Source organism: Saimiri boliviensis, chromosome 4, assembly GCF_048565385.1.
Source record: "Saimiri boliviensis isolate mSaiBol1 chromosome 4, mSaiBol1.pri, whole genome shotgun sequence".
Classification (NCBI taxonomy): domain Eukaryota; kingdom Metazoa; phylum Chordata; class Mammalia; order Primates; family Cebidae; genus Saimiri; species Saimiri boliviensis.
The window spans coordinates 125685439-125706130 of NC_133452.1; the positions used below are offsets into that span (position 1 = coordinate 125685439).

The 20692-nt window shown below is 35.8% G+C and overlaps 1 protein-coding gene across 1 annotated transcript in view; it reads right to left on the reverse strand.

Moving 5' to 3' along the window:
• The window catches only part of PRIM2 (DNA primase subunit 2), a 313573-nt gene that overhangs the window by 123070 nt on the left and 169811 nt on the right, over nt 1-20692 (reverse strand). The window contains exon 8 of the mRNA XM_003926361.3: nt 3187-3254. Within this exon, the coding sequence (XP_003926410.1) occupies nt 3187-3254 (68 nt within the window). The remainder of the gene's footprint in view (nt 1-3186; nt 3255-20692) is intronic.

The window sequence follows — 20692 nt, forward strand, 5'->3', positions numbered from 1 at the left end:
GCACATCAGCTGCCACCTGATACATAGATGTCTCTGACATGGTAATAAAATGAGAAACCGTTTGGTTTAATAATAATAAAAAAGCAACATCAGTGGGCGGATATTACATGTAGCATCTAGTCCTGGTTGCCTAGCAACCAGTTATGAGTGAACTCCAGAGAGAATAAAAGCCCTAAACGAATGTACAGTTTGTGCAACTTTCAAGGACTCAAAGAGATGTGTCAGTAGTTAATCTAAATTCTAGCTGGCAATTACCATACTAAGATGGAGGAAGGAGAATCCATCATTATCTCTCAGAATCAACTGAGAGATTAACTAGAAGCAAGATTCAACCCTTTAGGTTTTTACCTTTTGAACCAGTGGCTTTCCAGAAAAGAAAAATTTTGACAGTATGACTTATAAATTATAAAAACTTCATGCAGAAAAAACAACATTTCATTAACATATAACTTGCATTCATTCATTCATTCAACAAAACATACGATAAATACCTATCATGCACCAGATACTGTCTCAGCTGCTGAAAATACAAATATGAACATCACTTTGCAAGCTCTCAAATATACTATAATGGAGAAATCAAACAGTACACAAACAATAACAATATCACAGGTTCTGTAATTACAGAGGAGGGCATGCGATATTATAAAAAATATCTACAAAAGACTCCCAGTTCAGACTAGGTAAGTTAACTAATGGTCAGGGAAATCTTATCAGAAGAGTTAATACTTCAGAGGAGTCCTAAAAGACAAGCAAAGGTTGTTATAAAAGTGGGGCATGGGGAGAATATAAACCTATTTGCGTATTAATATACACCTATAATATACTTTAAATACATATTTCTAAAATATACATTTATATTAAGTTAAAATATTTTAAAATTATATTAAATATATTTAAAATGTTTTAAATTATGTATGTATTATGTATATATAACTTTACCTAAATAGAAGTGGCAGAAGGAAAAACATTTGTAAGGCTGTAGGTGAGTGAGCAAAAAACATGTTGTATTAAAGGAACTTCACAGCATTTGGTGAAGTTAGGATCTCAGTGTTAAAACAGCGGTCCAAAGAGACAAACAGGCCAGGTGTCTTCCAGAAGGACCTCTTATGCCAGGCTAAGAAGTTTGGGCTTCATCCAGAATGAAACTGGAGAGGCAGAGATGGGTCTTAAGCCAATGAATAATATAAACACACAAGGCAATGATGTGAAATATATTAGAAAGGGCAAAGCAAACAGACGAGAGGCTATGATAGCAAGAGAGATATTCAAGAAATAAAATTGGCAGCAGAGTTGAATGCGGAAGGTGGGCATTCAGCAAGTGACTCAAAAATAATTTCTGGAATTCTTAACTAACTAACGTAGAGCTCTAGGGAATTTAACAACGATATATAAATGTTGTTATACATAAAAATGTATGCTACTCAGTCCCTGATTAAAGTCTTGACCCCCCTCCCTTCTTCTTAACCCAACAAAACAATTATACAAAGGTTAAAATGTAGCTGTCTGGGAAGAAATAGATATCAGAGAGGAGAAAGAAGAGGCAAGGAAAGGGGAGAGGAGAGGAAGAAAAAAAGGAAAAATAAAGAAAACTAAAAGATACCAGAAAGTAAAATCTATCCATACTTCTGAAAGATATGTTTAAAAAGAATTTTTCAAAACCATAAAGGAAAACACTATTGGTGCCTAACTACATAAAACATGAAAATGTAGGTATGCTGACTAACACAATTTTAGAATTTTAGAATTTTAGAAAATAAGTCTGTAACAAATACAACAAAGAGTTACTACCCTTTAAAATATCTAAGAGCAAATAGGATCAGGAGATGCTATCAATAAGTGAGCAAAGAATACAGGTAGTTAATCCCACTTCAAAATAAGAATAATTAATTATTAATAATAAACAAAATGCATAGGATCACGATAATATCTCTATGTCTAACCTATCGTTAACTGTTTTGGCTGCCATATCTCATTCAGAGTATAGCTACATGGCAGTCTTAAGTCTTATACAAATAAGAGCATACAGGTAGAGTAAAATTTTGAAAAAGAAATATACATATATACTTAAATCTTTAAAATGGTTCACACCCTTTGGCAAAGTAATTCCAATTCTGAAAAAATGATCTAAAACACAGATAGAGCTTAATATTCAGCATTATTTTACAGTCAGAGGAAAAAAAAAAACAAAAAACAAAAAAAAAAAAACCTGGAAATGGTCCAAAGCTTCCCAAAGGGAAATAAATATACTATAGTACAGGCATACAAGAATGTAGTCAATACTATATAATGTAGTCACTAACAATAATGTTTTCAGAAAGATTTTAATACTAGGGGGAAAATATTACAAGGTTTAAAAAATGGAAAAAATAGTCATATAAACTATAATTTCAATTCTTAGTTAAAAAATAAAGGGCCGGGTGCAGTGGTTACACCTGTAATATCAGCACTTTGGGTGGCTGAGGCAGGTGGATCACCTAAGGTCAGGAGTTCAAGACCACTCTAGCCAATATTGTAAAGACCTGTCTCTACTAAAAATACAAAAATTAGCCAGGCAAGGTGACGCATGCCTGAAATCCCAGCTACTCAGGAAGCTGAGGCATGAGAATTGCTTGAACTTGGGAGGGAGAGGTTGCAGTGAGCCAATATTGTACCACTGCACTCCAGCCTGGGCAACAAAGTGAGATTCCATCTCAAAAAATAAAAAATTAACAAAACATAGAAAGGATAAATATTACTTCTGAGTACTGATGATAGGTTTTTCCTTTTCTTTTCCTGTATTTTCTAAGTTTATTTTTTAAATAATGAGATTATATTATTTTTGTATTTAGTAACGAACTCCATCCAGCTCATCTATCCTCAATAAACATATGCCTTAACCTTGTATTTACATAAATATCTCATTCATGTAAGATCCTTTTATGAAGTTAGTCATCTCTACTCATTTAACTTAAACTTATCAAGTAGTTCTACACACTGCTGTTGAATTAAAAGAGCTTTCTACAGTGCCAGAAAGTCAAGGGTAACAAGTACATGGTATTAAGAACTTCAATTTGAATAATGGAATAAAAGCAAGAACAAAAACAAGCTTTTAGTAATTGAAGGGGTTTAACCACTTTAATATACTTTATTCACTTTAACGCATATGGATGTAATAAGCATAACAAGGCTGTGCCTTTATATTACCTGAGGTGGTTCAGCAGAGGCTGAAGTCTTTCATCAGACTGCACAGCAGGCAAGGACCTGGCTGTTAACTAAAAGCAGGGAAGAAAGTTAGTAAAAACAGCAAAGGCTGAACACCAAACATATTTGGATTCTAAATGTAAAATGGGTTGAAGAGCAGATAGGGAGGAAATATTTTAAAATATAAGAAAATATTTCTATTTTTTCAAATCAAGAAATTATATAAAAAGTGGGTACATTATGTGATCAAAGCTGGCTACATGGCTCTAAGGACACAGAGTATGTCACTAAGGTTAAAAGTAATGGTAAGCAAAACCGAGAATGAAAGGGAGTGCCCTGAGTTCATGAAAAAGCATTCATTCATTCATGAGATTATCTTTGTAAATAAAAATGGAAAAACTTCTAAATGTAAAAATGTATGACAACCAAACTTACAGCACTAAGGCCTAAGATGATGAAGAAATTGAGAAGAGAAATTCTGATTCATAGCCTAAGCCGCTTTGTAACTGGTTACATACAGAAGTGCGTGTACTTCATTCTGTAAGCCACATGACTATAAGGAACCAAGAATATTTTTTAAGTATGCAGAAGCAACTCCAAAGTATTTAATATTAAAATCTGACCTCTAATTGATCTAGGAAAAAAGAAGTCAGAGCCAATACTGTGTACCAACTTGACAGTATATCATGAAAATGTGAATTTCTGATATATTTTATTACAACAGTATTAATTATATACCTATGTATCTCTATTTTCTTCTCTGTTCTTAAGAGAATGCCCTTTTTTAGAATCTGACACAAGGAAATTAAAAACATTCATTCAATATAATTAGATGGCTTGAGGTAAACTTAATAAAACATCAAAACAAAAATAAAATATAAATCTCTTCAGGATTCAATTATGATCAAAATAATTCTCATATTCTACCAATCAATCATTTAACAATTCACAAAATAGAACTTTAAGACAAGCAACAAACTGAAAGATATCCTTTGGGTTTATATAGTGTATCCTCTCTAATTTTTTTCATACATTAATTAAAATTTTCTAAAAATGGGAAACAGACATTTAATTCATCAAATCTAATTTTTATAGTATGCAAATAAAAATAAAACTATCATCTAAAAATATCTTTTGTGAAAAATATAAAGTACCATATATGAAGTCATTTTTATTTAATAATTTCTAATAAAAATGGAAAAGCTTTCCCAATTTTGCAAGAGCCAACACATTGACAAGACAAAGTTACTAATTTAAAATAAAATAAAGTGAGACAATTAATCTGCTGCAATTTTAGCACAATCAACAGACTTTCAGTACCCCTGAGAAATACCTAAGTCTTATATTTTGTAACATATAAAATGTTATCAAAGTTATCAAATTCTATAAACAAAACACTTTAATACATCCTTTATCTGTTAATGTCAAATCCTGTTACAAAATGCCATTTTCATTGTTCAAGAGATTTCATGTCTCAGAACCAAAGCTACGTTCTAAAAAGATTTAAATGATTTATCTAGACATTTCAAAAATCAATTCTCTGAAAACAGGGCAGAGTGGGCTTTTTAAGTTACTTCTGTCAATCTATATACTATGCTTTCTAATCAAACTGTCTTTTCTAAATAGAAGCAAATAAAAAAACACCTCGGTAACAGCAAAATATTTCCAGATATTTGTTCAGTCTATATAGAAAAGATTTTCAAATCTACCCCTTCATCTTAATTTCAGCCTTCATTTCCTTTTCCCTTAAACTATTAATACATCTCCACTGTTGTTTCTGCTGCCATCCTTGCCCATTCCCTCATTTATACCAAGGTCAGAGTGAAATTTTCAAAATGAAGGTCAACCACACCCCCAATTAAAATCATCTAGTAATTCCCTCCAGGCACTTAACGCCAAAGTTATTACACCCTTCATCAGACATTTACTTTAAATTTTCCTTTTAGGCTTGCATTACTGGAACAATAGGCACAGAATGAGTGACTGACTACATAGCTTCTGCCAATTCCACAAAACACAATGAGAGTACATCAGGTAGAAATTTTCCACAGCTCTAATTTCTGCAACACATATGCTAGATGATTTGACTTCTCCCATCCTCGCCTTCCTACCTCCAACTTACTTTCAAGATTGAATCTCTGGCAAGAATGATTCCTAAACCAGGGAGAGGCCAATGTTCTGAGTAAAATTATTTCAAAGGAGATTTTTTAGTTTTGCAAAGGTTTTCTTCTCAACTTTCAAAACAATCAGCATTTACAAAAAGACCATGCATCTCTTCATGTTAAGGATAGGAAGTAATAAAGCTATTCCAAAGCTCTTTAAAATGGCAAACCCATCTGGCTAACCTTTTGCTGACAGAATGCAAATTTCATTTTAGGAACTGTTGGCTCTGTCATTTCTTCTGATATTTTTCTCTGAGCTAACGCAGTCACTACGTATACCCGCTGGACTGTGAGTGGTAACTGCATCCCTAGCACTTGCAACACAAGAAATGTTTAGTTTAGTAAGTATTTATTGACTATGTAATAAATTCAAGAAATTGCAACTATGTAATTTCATTAATTGATAAAAATCAAAGTATATGTCTGTTTCATAAAGCTTTTCAAATTCCTCCTTTGAGCAAAACTAAATACAAATCAAAACTAAACATAAATGAAAACTAAACTAAGTAACAATTATCAAGCCTTCCAAGAAAGCAATATACTATCACAATATGATTTTTAGCATTTCCTTTACAACCCGAAAGCTGTATCTATCCAGGTTAAATAGACTTTGGCTTCCAAATATATTTTAATTTTTTTTCTTTTTATAGAAAACACAAGAATGTACCTGACACGTAGATCACTAAGAATGAAAGAGAAGGAAGATCTTTCACAGTTTGCATCTGTGAAGCCTAAACAAGTTGTCTAAGTTAGGGCAATTTCGTGGAAACCATCGCAGAAGTTGACATCGCTTATAGCTTATTTCTCATTATTGTTGAAAGGTTAGTGGTGAGTTAAAATGTCCTTTCATTATTAAAACTATATTAACACACTGAATTAAGCAGTACAGTTTCCACTGTTTTTGGACAAATATACCAGATTATGAACTCATATAAATCTCATTTTAAAAATTAGAAACTATTAGTAAATTTTGCCCTTTGACATATATTTGGTTACAAAAATAATGCATTTTACCAACTAATAATCTTCCATTAAATGCCAATAATCAGGTGGTTACTCTAGACTTTACAACTACACAATATACCCATGTAACAAAACTACACTTGTACCCTCCTAAATCTATAAATATAAAGAAAAAATGCCAATAAATATCAAATACATTCAAAATACAAGAGACAAAAGAGAGTCTGGAGGGGCCTGGTCCAAACTTTGTCATTTTATGCATGAGGAAAGGTTCCTCAGGCCACAAGCAACTAGTTGCCAGCATGGCCAGAAGCCTTCACCTAATCCCAGAGCACTTCTGTCTCCTTTGATTGCCTCACCTCTCAAAACAGAACAGCACTCTTCAAGATTGACTTCCCTCACAGATTTTTAGTCTTCAAGATTCCCAAATTTTTTCACAAAAGTTTCTTCACATCATTTGAGATCTGGCTCAAACATCACCTTCTCGCAGAGGCCTTCCTTAACCTTGCTTTACCAAGGGTTTAGAATTTTACTTCTCAATGTATAATATAACAGGCACTACCAAAGGACTGACCACAACATAGCACATAGTTCCTTCTTTTTTTTCTTTTAAGACAGACCCTTGCTTTGTTGCCCAGGCTGGTGTGCAGCGGTGTGATCTCAGCTCACTGCAACCTCCAACCCCTGAGTTCAAGTGATTCCCCTCCCTCAGCCTCCCAAATAGTTGAGATTACAGGTGTGTGCCACCATGCCCAGCTAATTTTTGTATTTTTAGTAGAGACAGGCTTTCACCGTGTTGGCCAGGCCGGTCTCAAACTCCTGACCTCAAGTGAACCACCAGCCTTGGCCTCCCAAAGTGCTGGGATTACAGATGTGAGCCACTGTGCCCAGCCATAGTTCCTTCCTTCTAATCTATGTCTCTCTGATTTTTGGTGGAGAGCATTGGGTCACTACATAAGTGTTAGAAATACTGACTGAACACATATTTTCTCAACAAGGGTTTGGTAAAGCAGCAGGTATTCCTTAACCCTTTGTAAAGCAGCAGGGTATTCTAACTATTACTAGGTATCGCATAACATTTATCTCTATCTGAAATTAACTGATTAATTGTCTTATGGTGTCTTTCTCTAATCACAAGAATATAAGCTCTGCTGGGGCAGGAACCTCTGCTGTCTTGTCATCACTTTACTCCCACTGCTTAGAACAGCACATGGGGCCAGGCGTGGTGGCTCGTGCCTGTAATCCAAGCACTTTGGAGGCCAAGGCGGGTGGATCACCTGAGGTCGGGAGTTCAAGACCAGCCTGACCAACATGGTGAAACCCCGTCTTTAAAAAAAAAAAAAAAAGAACACCACATGGTATGGCCTGCAGTAAGTACTTACTAAGTTTTGTAGAGTGAATGTAAGATTTACCCCTCTCGAGTATTTCCAACAGAGGCATGAGTTTTAAAAAGTCTGCCCTAGACACTAATCCTTTTGGTCTTGCATTTCTAATTGTTTTCGTTAGTAAATATGTCCCATCAAGTAGAGGAGCCACACAAATTTCTCTTATTTACAGCTAAATGGAATATCCAAATCATTCTGTTAAAAGGAGGGCTAGTGCACTACTCTGCAATGTAGTTGAAACTGTGACCTCCTGGTTCAAAAGAAACAGGCAGCCCAAAACTAGCAGTCCAAAACTCAAATTATGTGAACTGAAAAATGATGAGGTTTATAAATCTAGAAAGAGAAGCTTTATTTCTCATAAAGGGTTGCAGCCTGCAGGATGGCCATTCTGATAGGCTAGGAAGTGCAGCCTCTGCCCAGAAGCCAGAAACAGGCACTTCAAGGAAGGAGCAAAGGAAACAGGAATTTATGCTGAGCAGGGTGGCCAAATACACATACTCAATAAGCTAGAGGAGGAGTCATGAATATTTACAAAAGGAGAAGCATGCACTCAGGCAATTAGGGTTCATGTCTCTTCATGAGTCGCATGTAAAAAAAATGGTAGCATTAGCATGATCCAAAGGCAGAGCTTTCAGGCATCAGACATGAAAAGGTAAAATAGAGAAAAAGAAAACCCTCACTGTGCGTTCTTCACAGACTGACCTGAACCACTCTGTAGTTAGTAGTCTGTCAGGAGGGAATGTTGGTTAGTTGTTGCATGGAAACTGCAAGAGGGAGGGTAAGCATCAGGTGGTTGGTTGATACCACGGATGGAATGAGTCTTTCCTAAGGACTTGTTTCTGTTTAGCCTAATGGCAGTTAGCAAGGGATGGAGCATAATGAGGCATGTCCAACCTCCCATTACATCATGGCTGGGAACTCAACTTCCAAGGTTCCTCTAGGGCTCCTTTGGCTGGGGGGCTTAAAATTTTATTTTTATTTCTCAAGATATGCTATAACAGTCACTACCAAAAGATTGACCACGACATTGTTCCTTCCTTCTGATCTATTCCTCTGTTGGTAAAGGGGGTTGAGTCACCAACCGATGATTAAAAATAAAGCAGAAATATTAACTGAATATATATTTTCCCAACGTTATTAAAAATTTCAAACAAAGTTCAAAGTCTTCTACAGTGAACATCCATTTAAAAGAACAAAAAAACCTAACCATCCAAGACTGAGACTTCTTCAAGAATTTATATAAACTAATTAAGGAACAGACAGTGTAAATATGACACTATTCAAATAAGACTCAGACCAATGTAAAGAAATAGGCTTTGCTATTTAAATCACAGTGCTAAAATAAAAGTGTGTCTTTAAACACCTTTCAGGATATTACTTCTAAATAAATAAACTGCAGCTTCTGGTAGGTTATTTTTAATGAGAGTCCAAAATATTTGTCTCAAAACACCCTACCTGAAAAGGACATAAAGTTTTAAGAACACTGAAATCCGGTCAGGTATGGTGGCTCATGCCTGTAATCCTAGCACTCTGGGAGACCAAAGTGGGTGGATCACCTAAGCTCAGGAGTTCAAGACCAGCCTGGCCAACATGGTGAAACACCGTCTCTACTAAAAACACAAAAAATTAGCTGGGCATGGTGGTGGGTGCCTATAATCCCAGCTACCCAGGAGGCTGAGGCAGGAGAATCAATTGAACCTGGGAGGTGGAGGTTGCAGTGAGCCGAGATAGTACCACTGCACTCCAGCCTGGGCAACAAGAGCAAAACTCTGTCTTAAAAAAAATAAGAAAAATAAAAACAAACACTGAAATCCAAACAGTAATTATAAGATTAATCTACTCAAGAATAGAGAAATCTGGATATAAAGCATGCTTGATTGTCGTATCTTTTCAAGAGTAAAGCAAACAAAATATTTTCTTTTTAGACTTCCCACTTAAATTAGATCTCTTTAATATAGCTAAAAGTAACTGATCAGAACGGAGAAAGTAATTGTTAGAATTACATTCTATATGCAGTAACACTTTTTAACAAGTGGAGTAGGAAGCAATTTTGGTTGCACCTAGGAAAAGCAAGAGGAAAGGAGATGAGGGACAGTGGCAGCTTCAGTTTCATCAGGGATATTCTCATCCTTTCCTTGGATTCAAATCAAGAAAACTCTGAAGCAAACAGAACCCTCTAAATTTATGCCAAGGAAGAAATAAAGCTCTGGAGACCGTATCACATTACATGTTTGCAATTTTGTTTCTTAGATTTTAGCTTAACTCTCTTTTCATTGTGTTGGTTCTATACATAACTAGGCGGGAGCAGACCTCCCTGCTTCCAATCAGTGACCTTTGTTATAGATTAACTGGCCTCCTTTATTGTCCTTACCTAACTCAGACTAGATGGCACTCAAGATCCCATGACAGTTATGTGGAATGTTAATTACACTTTTCCAGCAAGAAAAGGACCACCTCAACTAATCAAATCATGTAAGTATGCATTAAGCCTAACAGAGAAAGATGTTGAAATTGTGTTAAACTTCCCTGCGTTTTGTCTATATAAGTGATCCCAAGCTTCTACACTTTGGAACACTGCCTTCTATTCTTTGGAGTCCGTTTCCCGTGGGGCTAGTCGAAATTTTGTGCTTGAATAAACCCCCTTTAAACTAGACTCGGGCCCTTTTGATTAGTTTAGGTTGATAACATGTTAACATTGGTTAATTCCTAGAAGTAAATACATGAATGTCCTACCATTTTGCATACATTTGTGTTTGTAATAGTTCAAGAGAGGAAGAGAGGGGAGACTGACTTATTCTCTAGCAGTGGGAGGAATGGCTTGGAGGAGGGCAAGCTAAAGTAGAGGCAAAGAGATCAAGAGGGTGGCACATGCAGGAATCCAGGGCTCCAAGATAAAGAGCCAAATTATGGCAGAGGCTGTAGCATCAGAAAGACATGAGCATAAGAAATATGTAAAGGTATGCTCCACAGAATGAACCAAATTATGGCAGAGGCCATAGCAACAGAAAGGAAGACATGTGCATAAGAAATATGTAAAGGTATGCTCCATCAGAGAAGGGGAAAATAGAGGGGTAGATAGTTGTATCAACTGGAAGACAGTAGCTACAGAAGAGGAAGGTGGGAAATGAAGGAACATTTTAAGTTTCATTCTAGGCACGATGAATTTGCAGTGCTTTCAACTAACTAAGATGTAATTAAATATCTATGAATGTAGAGACCAGGAGAGATTTGGATTTCGATTTAAGTGTTATCAGCAAATAAGTAGCAGATAAAGCCATGAACTGGCTAAACTCTCCCATGTTATATGCGTAAAACAGGGATGTCCAAGTGTCATTGACCAGTAGTAGCTCATTAGAGCACTATGTTGAGGGTTCATTCTGTAGAGAAAAAAAGGTATTATCTTTCTTTGCCATCGCTAGGTCCATGACTGACACTCGGGTAACAAAAGACAGATTAACAAGAGAAAAGCATACAAATTTAAGTTTTATGTGATACCAGAGCCTTCAAAAAGGAAAACCCAAAGAAACAAGAAAGCATGTGTTTTTTATGGACAGCTGTGCAGAAGGATGATTGAAGGACAAAAGGGATACTAATCTAATGGTGACAAACTGAGGGGATCTCAGCAAGGCCTGTTTGTTCGGAATCTCCTCCCTGCCGCTGTGTCTTCAGTGGTGAGACAGGGTTAGGAAGGGCATACGTCCAATGAAGGCTTTATGACCTACCTCAGGAGGAGCTCGGCTAGGGTTTATGGCCTGCTTCGGAAGAGAAGGAGCCAGGAGAAGGTGAGAGTGACCTTCTTGTTTCTGTTGTTCCCTCCAATGCCAGGTACTATATATTGTGGGATAGCATGTCCTAAATCCCATCAGTTACAAGTCACATCCAGGAAACAATACAGATTGAAATGTCTACTCTGGATAAGAAATGGCAACTCGAGATATCTGTCAGGCATGTGCCATTCTTAGTTGGAACAAGAAATTTTGCTGATACACTTGAAGTTTTGTAACACTGATTTTACACCATTATAGATCAGTTAGAGAGCATAACCAGTAGCACCTTTAACTCTTGTTGTACACGTAGAATAAATGAATTTCACTTTGTGAAAAAATGTTCCTCTGCCTTCAGCTATGAAACTGGCTGTTGCTGCTCCCAAAACCCCCTAAAGGAGATTCTGCTGTTAGCCAATTGCTATTTTGAAGAGAACTGTTCAAAGGGATTGATAAGGGCCTGTAGGAAGAATATATTTTTCATGATTTTCTTTTTCAAATGATGAGCTCGAAGGAAGGGAACAAGAATGCACAAGGTGGTAAATACGTAAGCAAATACAGTGAATTGTTTTTAAAGCGTCAATAGACATTTTAAAAGCAAAGGTGGCCCAATCTGTTGAAAATGAAGAATAAGAGGGTGGCTTCATTTTAAAATAATAAATCCCTTCCCTGAACTGCTCACCCAACGTTGGCGAAATTAAAACACATAAAAATGACAGGAAAACAATGCTCACTTGGAAAATATTGCTCAATTTTGTTGTCTGGTGTTTTTACCCTCTACCACTCACTTTAGCTTCCTTAACAAAACTCAAAAGGAATGACAATATCAAGAAATCCAAGATAGGTAATCAGTACAATTTAGGTCCCTTCCCTTCATATAATGTTGTCTATTTAAAGAAGCAGAATAGTACCCTCTTATAGTGATATTAGGGCAGTAGCATTTATTATTTACAAAAGACAAAGAGATAAATATTATTTATTATGTAAAATGAAAAAGAACCAAATTTAGGTTTATTTTAATAAAAAACAAATGGGAATATTTTTCAAAATGTCTTTGCATTCTTCTCATTTCATACGAGATTTGAGATGGCTCCTAATGCATTTTATAACTCACAAGACTGTCAACTCAAATTCTAGAATGCCAACACTTTTCTAGTAAATTTAAAGATGCATAGGTTATGCTTACATATGTATTCTAAGAGATAATTTATAGATCAGAAAAATACTTTGGTTTTAAATCAAAAGGCAACAATTTATTCAAACAGACCTCACAGCAACAAAAAGACATAGCTTTAGAGAGAACAGGTGGTTCAACAGAACTATCACTTTTATTACTGGGACAAAGGCAGATGTCAAATAAAATTAACTTTTACAAGCAGCTGCTCCTTTAACTTCATTGATTTTAACAACAAAAAATCCTGTGTCTTTTTGAACTACATTTTCTTATAATAGCAACAGATCCCAATTACAAACCCCAAACTGTGAGATTCCATATTACATCTCCCCTTGCTCCTAAAAACCAAATTTGTTCTCCAGTTTCATGTTCTCCCTTGGCAAGCTGAGATGCTATTCATCACTAATCATAACAGTCTAGTGTTCGGATGCCCACAGCACTTTTTGGTTTCCACAGAGCTCTAACCCATATTATTTCAGTTGATTTTCACAACAGAGGTGGTTTCATCAGTACAATGCTTTGATATGATACATGGAAATTCCTCTATCAGCTGGCTGCAAACATGATTTTCAATATGTAAGCTCTAAAAAGCAACCAACGACCTTGTCAAGCAAAACGCATAGATTCCATTTGAGCTCTAAACATGCCCAAGTAGTTTAATTTCCAAAGAATATTAAACAGTGCAGAGTTAACAAGATATTTCCAGTTCAGGGGTCTGGATGATATGAAGAACCAAGGAAGCAAACCTGAGAATAGCACAAGCAGATATCCCAGTGCTGACTTTTGATCATGAAACCTATGGTGTGAAAAGAAGCTTGTTATTCAAAGGCTAACCTAAGCACGTTACTGATGCTCTACATCATTTAGAAATGTAAAACAACCGCTTGAGCAAGGGGAAAAGAGGTATTACGAGATATGCAGGGATACATGTACATGGATCACTGACTGTTCTCCCTTAGAGTAAAATACCCATAAAATCATTTTGCTCCAGAATATCCTGGTAATTTGGGTTCAAAATTATTAAGCTACTACAGTAAGCAGTTTCACAATTACATTTCTCATAACACAAACAAAGATCTGGAAAGTAGAATTCAATATATTTTATTTTTTGAATTGGTACCAAAGAGCTTGAACTGTGAACCTTTTGATTAGCCTTTTTAGAAACTGCTCTTGTGGAATAAGAATGCAGCAATGCAGTTGGCATTCCTCAAGTTTTTACTATGTGCAGGAGTTCCACATAAACTCTAATCCTCACAATATCACTAGCAGGGATATTATCTCTGAGGCTCCTCAAGGCCTCTCAAACTGTTCAGCCAAAGGTACCCAGAATATCCAAAGAGGGTGAACAACAGGTGACCTTTACGCCCTAACCATCAACTTCCTTTAATCTCAGAGAGTTATCTTAAAAATGTATACAAAATTTTCATCTGGCTCTAGAACGTGTTCTTGCTTTTTCTATAAATATGTTTAATTATTTTACCTAGAATAATACAGTGCCATTGTTATCCTATGGTTTTATCTATTCCTTAGTCTATTTAGCCCCATACATTCGACCATTTTATTACTTTAGAAAACATAGTACTACATTTTTATTCTTTACAGACCACCTGAGAGAAGTCTTTGGTGGTACAATTGAGGCTGGGAGTTGGCTGAGATGATTCTGAATCTTTTCACTGTGTCATTTCATGTGACTACCACCAATCAGAGAGACAGACAGGACATTCTCTTCAGCCAAAAATCCTTTCATGCAAAGACTCTAAAAACTATTTAAATTCCTAGATTTTTTTCAATCATTTAATAAATTTGTGAGGCAGTAATTGAAGTTGTAAAATTCCTTATTATTATATTTTCATTCATTGTTTTTGTCTCCTAAATATCTATACCATATTTACCTAAACATACATTTGCCAATTTCTTATTTAATGGAAGAAAATAAACACTTATCTGAGTTTTCCAGAACCAAAACTGTTCCCTTACTGTTTATTGTAAGCATGAATCTTGTGCGAAATCTTATTATGTGGAAGTTTCTCATAAAAATTCCTAAATATGCACATAAATTCTACTGTGTACACTGAAGTTGCCAACTGTATCTACAGGCTTCTAGTAAATGTTTAAAAGATGGCCCAGACAGAATAGTGGGTTTCATAGTGTATGTTGTTTATCTTCTGTAAGCATGATTCCTTTAACTTGATTCCTTTAACTTCCTACTGAGTCCATTTCCAGACATATAACCTGCCCAATACACTGGTGATCTTACCATTTTCCCTAAATATTACTGAAGAGTGTACCACTTGCTCCAAACATTAAAGGTAATCTATTCTGCACTATACTTAAATACATTATTTATTAAGTAATCTAAAATCGATGTCAAGGGATCCACAATCATATTAATTACCAAAGTGAAGAGATACAGAAAAGACATGTATATGGAAATATACACTATCATTTTCTGCAGAAACTCTTTTTTTTCCCAATTTGGACTTTAATTAAAACAAATGAGAGTGGGCTGAGGGCAGTGGCTCAAGTCTGTAATCCCAGCACTTAGGGAGGCCCAAGCAGGAGGACTGCTTGAGCTCAGCAGTTCACGACCAGCCTGGGCAATAGAGCAGGACTTCGTCTCCACTAAAAATTAAAAAAAAAAAAAAAAATCAGCCAGGTGTGGTGGCATATTCTTACAGTCCCAGCTACTCAAGAGGCTGAGGCAGAAGATTGTTTGAACTCAGGAGATTGAGGCTGCAGTTAGCTTTGACTCTACCACCACTACACGCCAGCCTAGGCAACAAAGCAAGATCCTATCTCAAAAACCAAAAACAAAACAACAAGGCAATATGGAGTGGAGTGTAGGAGGTGGACAAGATTATTACTAAAGCCTCAGGGACAGTAATCTGTTGTGTAACAAAAACAGTCTTTGGAAATGCACTTGAAGAACTGAAGGGCAAGTAATCAACAAAAATACGTATCATTTACCCCTCAGCTGAACCTCAAACCACTGATCCAAATGTATAATTCAAGGATGGTAGCCCCAGATGGCTAACAACATACCTCTAATGTTTATGTTAACAGATGATGCAGAAAGTATTCATTTGTTTAGTACTTCAGCTACTTTTCCTCGCCTCTGTGACTTAATTTTCCCTGCTCTCTTAGAGCACAATGATGCCTTCCTTGATAGAGATCTTGTCTTTGTAGACGTTGAAAATGTTTTTAGTTAAGTATAGAACAGCCCAGTGTGCCTCTACATCTCACTGACAGTTTATTTATCTAACTGAAATAATTAGATATTGCACTATTTTGGGGCTCATTCGCTTTAGTTGAAATTTAAGCAATTTTCTTTATTCATGAACTAGTCCTACAGTTTTTCTTTAAAAATAAGTAAGACTATTACATGATTTTGTTCCTCCGCTAAAGGATTTCTACTTTTAAGCCCTTCTAAAAGGAGCTTCTTAAAATATGTGACTAACTTCAATTACACATAAAGAAACATGTTTTGTCTATTAAAACTAGAGCCTTGTGATTAATTATAAAACTTTCCTAATTATATTTATAACAAAACAGAACAAGGAAAGTAAATAATTTCCATTGCTAAAACACAAAATCAATAGAAACCACTGATTATGAAATGAAAATAGAGAAGTTTAATCTTTACTGTGATAAGCACATTTATGCCAACTAGAATTTTCACCTCAGCCATCTGATCCAACATTACATACGATGCATTTCACAAATGTTTAATTCATCACAAATTTAGAGACAAAACTCATTTACTACTACTGAGGAAGTTGGAAGGAAAATGAAATAGACATATTTTGAAATGTTGCAACAAACACATCAGGGTTGTTCCAAATCCTTTTTCTATCTCCTTTTTTTTTTTCTTACAAAATTAGTAATTATCAGAAGTAGCAACCTAGATCACTGATGTCTTCTCATTTCTAAATTCACACAAGTTTCAAATAACACAGAATTCCTTTAACAACGAAGATGCCCCTGCATTTATTATATTAATACCAGTAAAAGTATAAATCAGTTCCTTCTTAATTTAGGTCCTCTAGTAAATCAAAATTACATGCAAAATTCCATTATTTTAAGTAAAGTAGGTATTTTTCTTATTCCTTATTTCCTTTAGGTTATGACCTTTTGCTATCTTTTTCAGTTTAGAGACAATAATTAGATTCCATGATAAATAAAAGATGATGATCTATAAAGTGAAAAAACCCTTACCTGCTTGCATAACTTTCTAAAAAACAATGTAGCTATTCTAACAACTGCCTATTGCTCTGACTGCCTGAAATGATGAGCTGCCACTTTTCTGATGGAATGGACCCTAGCTAGTATCATACTGCAAGCAGGAAGGGTGTAGGTTCTAGACCACTGTGACATACTATTATCTGTACGTAGCCTATCCTATTCAAAGTACCAAGGCATTAAAATCAAGACTGCAGGTAACATAAGCATGTTTGAGAATACACTTCCTAAGAGTAGTCATTTTAATCTATCATATTTATAAAACATTATTTGATATCAGAACAGCTGGCTGAGACTTTTAAATGACCTTGACATACAGTTGACTGATTACTTTCCAATGACATTATTTCATACTTTCTGGTACAATCATGCTGATAGTATTTGATGGATAACCAGACAAGTAAAGGACAAGTTCGAGCAACTGCCATTCTTTATACCTGATGTCTTCATGTTTTATTACATATCTTAGGAAAAGGTAAAGGGAACAAAAACCCACAGGCAAAACCTATAGGCACTGTTAGTTCCAAAAGGTCTCAATACACACAGGAAGCCCCAAATAGTATTATTTTGAAGTAGCCACAATCTTCAACTAAAAATGCACTTTGCTGCAACTAAAGGAATCATCAACAGTTATAAAACTAGGAGAAGGGAGAAATTTTCATCTTATATGTCCTAACTAAATTTTGTTTTCTTTAGTAAAATGTTTTGAATGAATGATTACAAGATCCTCTGGACAAAGCACAGAGCACCAAATGTAAATCTTGATTTCCTGTTCTGCTACTTGTGCCTGATTTATTTCCCCCTCAGTTTATTTTAACACAATGTAAATTAATGCCAGCATGAACTAAAATCTGTCCTACTAAGATGCTTCAACAGTGCTCTCATGTGAACTATCCATGAGTTCACATAATTTTTAAGTCAACTACCAAAAAACACATGTATGCCAGGTATGGTGGCTCATGCCTATAATCCCAGCACTTTGGGAGGCCAAGGTGGGCAGATCACGAGGTCAGGAGTTCAAAACCAGCCTGACCAATATGGTGAAACCCCGTCTTTACCAAAAACTCAAAAATTAGCTGCGTGTGGTGGCGCCTGTAATCTCAGCTACTCGGGAGGCTGAGGCAGAAGAATCGCTTGAACCTGGGAGGCAGAGGTTGCAGTGAGCCAAAATCACACCACTGTACTCCAGCCTGGGCAATGCAGCAAGACTCCATTTCAAAGAAAAGCAAAAATAAAACCAAAAGACAAACAAACAAAAAACACATGTATTTGGCATAAGTTGCCACTGATTTTTAAAATTACATTAACGTTACCTAAAAGTTCAGTAAATATTTTTGATTAAAGACATACAGTAAACATATGGGCAACAAAAGACTTAAGGAAACTGGACATTTGTAACAGTAAGCTGCAACTTTTCACGAGTATTCTAGCTGCAAGTCAAGGACAGATGTTTTTTTGGCCCCTATGCAAGTCAAGAATGAAGATGCTACTCACTAATATGAGCAAGAACAAATCTGGAAGAAAAACTAAAAGAGATTCAGTTTTGTCCATGTTAAGTCTGAACTGTCTGTTAGACATCCAGGTAAAACTATCTGGAATTAAGAAAATAAAGCTGTAGAAATCAATCCATCAATCTCAGAATGTTTTGTAGATTAATGAGCTTTGACAAAATGTCTATCCTTAAAACTAGAGCAAAGAAATAATGTATTGCCATATTAACGCTCCTTTTTATTACAAACTATAGTAACAGATACAAGTTTCACTTGCTACAGAACTATCCAGTTCTACAAATTCTTAATAAAATGAAAGTTTTAAAGGCAATTCTTAAGTTGCTCAACAATTCTTAGAATACTGAACAATCATTTGCTTTAAGAATGTATTGACAATACAGTAGCTACTAGCCACATGTGGCTACTGAGTTCTTGAAATATGGCTAATCCAATTTGAGATATGCCATAAAATATACACAAAATTTCAAAGACTTAATATAAAGAATGTAAAGTATCTCAATGATTTTGTATACTGATTATGTATTTATGGGTTAAATCAAATAAAATAAAATGAACTTCATCCTTTTTTTTTTTTGAGACAGAGTCTCCTTCTGTCACCCAGCCTGAAGTAAAGTAGTGTGATTTCAGCTCACTGCAACCCCCACCTCCCGGTTTCAAGCAATCCTCCTGCCTCAGCCTCCCAAGTAGCTAGAATTACAGGCACCCACGACCACGCCTGGCTAATTTGTGTATTTTTAGTAGAGACGGGGTTTCACCATGTTGGCCAGGCTGGTCTTGAACTCCTGACCTCAGGTGATCCTCCCACCTCAGCCTCCCAAAGTGCTGGGATTACAGGTGTGAGACCGGAAAATTTTAAATTACATTATGTGGTTCATATTATATTTCTATTGAACAGAGGATTTCTGAACCAAAGGTGACTATGACTTCTGTCTGGTACACAAGCAACAATAACATGATATTTAAATGTATTAAAATCTAGGAGCATGAAAAAATGTTGAGTAATTAGCCATCTTGCTTTAGGCAGACAGTAAGGGAAGGGTCCCCCTAGAGAACCGCCGACCTGCCCCACAAGTGTTTATACCAGATGTTTTGTGTAGATAAGGGAACCTGCATAGGTGCCTTGCCTAAACACGCCTGCAGTGGAAAATTCCATTCCTTAACACATGTGCAGTAAGGGAAATAAATCAGTATGGAGCAGCTCAAACTAAGGGCCCACACATACAGTGGAAGGAAGAGGTGGTGCTGCCAGGAATTGGCATCTTAAACAAATCAGGAACCCAGCCTCATTAGCTTTAAAATAAAAGCCGTGGCATTCAACTGCGAGGGGGCATCCAGTAACCTGCTTTCAGGACCCCTCTCTTTGCTGAGAGCTTTCCTTTTGCTTAATAAATTCTACTCCACTCACTCTCTGGTGTCCTTGAGCCTAATTTTTCCTGGTGGTGAGACAAGAACCCAGACCTAGCTGAGCTAAAGGAGCAAAAAGCCTGCAACAGTGTGATTAAAAATCATTTATGTCATATGTTATGTTATATTGTTAGAAAATCATCTATTCCACTGTATCTATGGCTGCAAAAACACATTTCTAAAAAATACTCCAATATGAGATCAAAGAGAAGACCACACATACAGTTCCAAAAGTAAAAAGAGATGTAACATCTTTAACGAAAATGCTAGTAACTTCTCCCAAACAGTTATATAAAATTACGAAATTATCTATCATGACCTGTCACCCTGTATCTTTTTCAATCAGGAAGGTTATATAGAAAATGCATCCCTTATTGCATGGATGAATCTTTATCCAGTGCAATATGAATTTACAAATTTATTTTACAAGTTTTGAACTATATATTATATAGATGATTTCCCTCACCTCACATGTGGAGAGTAACTGAGAACCTAGACGCTGAAAAGATAATCTAGTCTGACTCGTGCTCCATGTGGATAATCTATTCTATCATTCTAAAATATTAGATTTCTTTGGTTTTGATATTCCTAAATGTCACCACAGTCTACCAAGGTATGTGTTTTTCTTATCTTTCTTTCATGGTATTCTTTTAGCCCTTTCAATTTGAGGTCTTTGTTCTTTCTTAATTCTGAACAATTTACCATCATTTATTTGAATATTTTTCTCTCCTTCAATTTCTTTTCTCCCTTCTGGGAATTCTATTATTTGAATGACAACATTATTATCTCTCTCCCTCCATGTTTCTTGGCTTTCTTCAATATTTTCTAACTCTTCTGGGCCAGGTGCAGTGACTCACACCTGTAATCCCAACACTTTGGGAGTCCAAGGTGAAAGGATCATTTGAGC